Source organism: Microtus ochrogaster (genome assembly GCF_000317375.1).
Source record: "Microtus ochrogaster isolate Prairie Vole_2 chromosome 14 unlocalized genomic scaffold, MicOch1.0 chr14_random_3, whole genome shotgun sequence".
In the NCBI taxonomy this organism is placed as follows: domain Eukaryota; kingdom Metazoa; phylum Chordata; class Mammalia; order Rodentia; family Cricetidae; genus Microtus; species Microtus ochrogaster.
The window spans coordinates 834873-839852 of record NW_004949098.1 but is presented as its reverse complement, the minus strand read 5'-3'; the positions used below and the strand labels follow the sequence as shown (position 1 = coordinate 839852).

The following is a 4980-nucleotide window of genomic DNA, read 5'->3' as shown; positions in this document are numbered from 1 at the left end:
AGGATTTCTTGTGTGTGCTCAATCTCCATCATTCTGAGGGAAAATTCACTGCCATCTTGAAACTAGAATAGCACAAAGACTTAGTACATTTGCTTGGTGTGGGGGTCATTCTGTATATGTGTTGCTTTTATTGGTTAATGAATAAAGAAGCTCACTTGGCCTGTGATAGGGCACAGTAGAGCTAGGCAGGGAAAACTAAACTGAACGCTGGGAGAAAAAAGACAGTTATGAGAAGCCATGTAGCCCTGCCAGAGACAGACACTGGATGGAACCTTGTTGGTAAGCCACAATACACAGATTAATAGAAATGGGTTAACCAAAGATATAAGACCTAGCTAGCAATATGCTTAAGCTACTGGCCAAACAGTATTGCAAATAATATAGTTTCTGTGTGATTATTTCATGGTCTGGGTAGCCAGGAACATACAAGTGGCCTCCTACAACATTTGCCCCTTCCACAGGGAAGCAACGATGATGTCTGGCCCCTGGTCTAGCAGAAGGAAACTTTGGCTATAAACACTGCTCAAAATGTTTAAGATTAGAGGGCTAGAAATTTGGCTGAGCAACTAAAGCACTTGCTATTCTTTCAGAAGGCTGGAGTTCAGTTCCTAGCACCCACATCAACCACCTCACAACTGCCTATAACTTTAGCTGCAGTGATCCAATGCCCTCTTCTGGCCTCTGGAGGTACCACATTCACACATGTATACATTGACATACACATCATTTAAAAATAAATAAATCGTGATTTTAATAAAGCCTAGCCATGAGTGGCTAAGACCCATCCAGAAATGGACCAAGACCAGACATCTGCAAAAGGATGGCCCAGTTCCCACTGCGTGGGGCTCACAGTGACTGCACCTGTCATGGCTGTCAAGTGGTTAAGCTATGATGGTATAATAAAGCAAGTTACAATGACAGCATCTACTGCTATAGGTAATGCTTTATTGTCGACACATTTCCTCATTTGCTCCTTGCAGCATCCCTGAGGTAGGTATATCCCCACTTTACAGATGAATAAACCAATCCCTATGTTAGAGTACGTGCCACAGATCCCACACAAACCCACTGCTAACTCCAAACCCAGGGGATTCTTGAGTAGTTCACAGGCTGCTGTCAAGGAAGGTGGAGCATAAAATGTCATCTGGAAAGGACTGCGTCACCACTGGAGTCTGAGGTCCCTTACCAGGGATGGACGAGGCACGTTCACAGGCCAAGACCAGGACTGAGCAGAAGCGAGCACACTGGAGTACGAAGCAAGAAACAAGGTGACAGTGTCTTCAAGCCGTGCAGAGCCTAGCTTCCGATGACTGGAGAGGTGTCGGATCTCCAGCAGCAGCATGTCCAGGGACTGGCCACAGGCAGCAGGGCAGGGAGGGGCTGCCATGGAGCAGCACCTCCAGCACGCAGCCCATGTGGCGATTATGGGCACTCGTCTTTTAACCCCATTAAGGCCTTAAGCTCTGACAAAAGCCATTATACTCCAAAAAACAGACACACATGGACAAACACTTTGCATACCATTTCTAGGAGTCCGTGGGCCCCAGCCGGGGGACTCCTATCTTAGGGCAAGGGTGAAAGCCACCGCCAAATCTACCTTTAACCTGCGTGTATCCCGACACACATTTCCTTCGTCATCCCCCAATCCTTAGAATGTCGTGAAGTTAATTTTAAATGGGAGCCAGGGAAAGAGGGCTCAGCCTCCACTCTAGCCGGGGAAAGTGCAGCAGTGGCATGGCAGTGGTGGCAGCCAGAGGGTAAAGACAAGGAGAGGGATGGGGGCCACGTGTCCTGCTGCCCTTCCCACCCAGAAGGTCACTTTGGGAACTTTGCTCGAAGTTAAAGAAGCTCTGTGGGGTGATTGGGGGTGTGGTTTCCCTCACTGGCTACAGAGGATAAAATTGTATGGGCAGTGTCCCCCATTCCAACCTTCCCCTCTCACCCCCCAAAAGCACCTAGGCACTGGCCCTGCCATTCATGCACACATGGACAGGTCTTCTAGGCACACCAGTGTACAGACAAACACTCTTCCAGGAACAACGGGAAACTGAGATGGGAGAGACCTCAAGGCGGTCAAGGGATCATGCACTCCCCAGAGTCAGCAATCTGGCAAATCATACAGCCACCACAAGGACACAGTTCACACCAGCCCCAGCTACCTCTGTGGTGCTTCCTTCTGTCTGGGGACCACCAGAAAGCAAGTCTGAGATAGATCCTTGCTCCATCCCCAACTGATGGGCCCAAGATAGGAGGCCATGGCAGAAGGGTCACAGGGATAGGTCTCTCATAGGACCCTGGCAAGGTCTGGCTCTCAGTTCGTCTGAGTCTAGAGGACAGACACTGATGTCCAGGTGATCATACAGACTCCAAGACAACTGAGCAGCCATGATCCTCTCCCAGGTCCAGTAACCCTGGTCTTGGTAGCTGCTAGTTCCGGTGACTGCTCATGGGCTAGCAGTCATTTTCCCGGCTTTAGATGGATGTCTCATCACAGGTGGCTAGAGGAGCCCCGGTGAGCCGGATGTGGGCGGGGCTAGAGCAAGAATCGAGCAGGAAGGGTGGAGGGAAGCCACCAAAACCACTGCCCCTCTTGGCCAGGGCCAGGGGCAGCCGCTCATCTTCAGGAGAAGGGGAGGGAGGGTCTTGGCTATAGCTTGTGGTTCCGGAAGCCGGGGCCCCCAGGTCTAAGCCCACTTTGTCTCTAGCCAGAAGTTCCCTCTGACGCCGACGCTGCTGACGGCGACCAATCAGGAGGAGAGTGAGGGACGCCACAAGAACCCCCAGGAGAAAGCCAACCAGTCCAGCCCCTACAACTGTGTGGGCCGGGTTTGAGGGCCCCTGCTGGCTGCCCCACACCAAGCTGTAAGCAGCTACCACACGGGCCGCTCCACCCTCCTGACACTCACAGGCATAAGCACCCATGGCCCCTGGGGTCACCACCACCTCTAGCCCATCCCTTCGGGGAGTGAGTGCAGTTACTCCACTAGGCTGGTGCCAGACACATGATGCCCAGGCAGAGCTGGGGGAACATGGCAGGACCACATGGCCCTTGGTAGCCACTGGAACTTCAAACACTACTGGGTGTTCTGCAGAGAGAAGGCACAGGCACAAAAGACATGAGGTTACTAGGATGAGGGGGCATACGGAAAGATGTCAGATACGAGATGGAGTTGTAGGGACTTTGCCAAAAAGGATTTCCCAAAGAGGGGACGGCCTTGGATCCCTGAATGTCATGCCTTCATGGGTCCAAGCTTTTTGATTAAGTCAAAAGTGAACAGCTTCCTCGCCCCTTTCTGTGTATCCCACCCACAATTCCGTGAGCCATACAAACCTGCAGGCTCTTTTGGACACAAAGATGAGACATCCGCTGACTCTATGTCTTGGACCATCCTACAAAGAAGAGAACATATGGTAACTCTGGAGTTCACACGCGCCTGCATCCTCCTCGGAGCCTCGCGGTACCATGGTACTCCTTACTTACAGCCCCCCATCTTATAAGTCACCCCTGGAGTCAGTCCCCGCCACCAAATCTTTCCTTAATTCCCCTTACATTCCTTGAGGTGTTTGCCCTGTCCAGTTCTATACATATTCCTGCAGACAATCTGTTGGAAAGATGCTTGGTGGGTCTGCCCGAAGAGGAAGAGAAGTGTCCTAAGAAGTAAAATCTACAAAATCTCTATATTTAAACCTGAGTGGCCCAGGGAGGTGACTCAGCCAGTGGGGGCACTGGTTGTGCAATGAGGACTTAAGCTTAAACCCCAGGTAAAAGACTGGGCATGGGGCCAGGCTGGTGGCGCACGGCAGGGCTTCAGAACAGAAAATCTCAGGGTTACTTTGAAAAAGTATTCTGCAAACAGCAGGCCAAAAAAAATTTATTCCATTGAAGGAATTGATATTAAAAATTAACAGCTGAGAATTTAGCTCGGGGAGAATGCCTGCCTAGCATGTGCAGACCCTAGGTTTGAATCAGGTATGAATTATGATGCCTATCATCTCAGCGTGTGAGAGCATGTGCAGACCCTAGGTTTGAATCAGGTATGAATCATGATGCCTATCATCTCGGCGTGTGAGAGGGTGAAGCAGGAGAGATCACGATGAATTTGAGGCCAGTTCAGGTTACATAGAGTGAGTTCTAGCCTGATTATATACAGTGGACTGTAGTGCTCAATTTTTTTTCAAATTGAAAGACACTTATGCAACCTATAAGCCTATGAGGATTGATGGGACTATTTGAATCTTGACTTATACAGGCTGTTTTAAGTATATGCAAATGAGAACATTGAAATATTGGCATGATATTTGATAACACTAAGAAATTAATGATTGGGTATGGCTAGAGTAGTATTATGTATCATATTATTTATTTTGTATGTGTATATGCATGTGTTTGTGTGTGCACACAAATGAACATGCACATGTGTACGTACACAAGGAGGTCAGAGGACAATCTCAGGAGTCATCAGGCAGCGTCTATGGCTTTTTTCCCCTCAAAATGCCCTACACGTGTGCTATGCCCTGACAGGCCAGAAGAGGGCACAGAAGCCCCGGAACGGTGGGCCATCATGTAGGTGCTGAGAACTGAACCAGAGTCTTCTAGAACAGCCATGCTCTTAACTGTTGAGCCATCCCTCCAACACCCATCAGCCCCCTTTGAAAGTGCCCTTGGATGTCAGACATACTCAAAGTTTCATGGATAAAGTAATATGATATCTAAGATTTGCTTCAAAACAACTGAGAGTGAAGTTATTAAAATTTGGCCAGGCAACAATGGTGGGAGGGGTAGGCACACGGAAATTCATCATTGTGGTCTCTCTACTGTTGAATATGCTTAAAATCCCCAAAGATGAAATATTTTCAGGATCGTCTTTATGAGATAGAAAGCCAGCCTGAAATACTCAGGGTGAGTGGGATGTCAGGATTTATTTTCATATGGCATATTTGAGGTCACTGCTGACCTGAAATACTCAGGGTGAGTGGGAT

At 49.0% G+C, this 4980-nt stretch overlaps 1 protein-coding gene across 1 annotated transcript in view; it reads right to left on the bottom strand.

Annotated features, from left to right (window-relative positions):
* Positions 1-925: 925 nt before the first annotated feature.
* Positions 926-4980, bottom strand: part of Sema4f (ssemaphorin 4F) — a 29480-nt gene continuing 25425 nt past the window's right edge. The window contains exons 13-14 of the mRNA XM_005364694.2: positions 3332-3390; positions 926-3086 (exon numbers count right to left, since the gene is read on the bottom strand). Coding sequence (XP_005364751.1) covers positions 2473-3086; positions 3332-3390 — 673 coding nt within the window. The 3' untranslated portion in view covers positions 926-2472. The remainder of the gene's footprint in view (positions 3087-3331; positions 3391-4980) is intronic.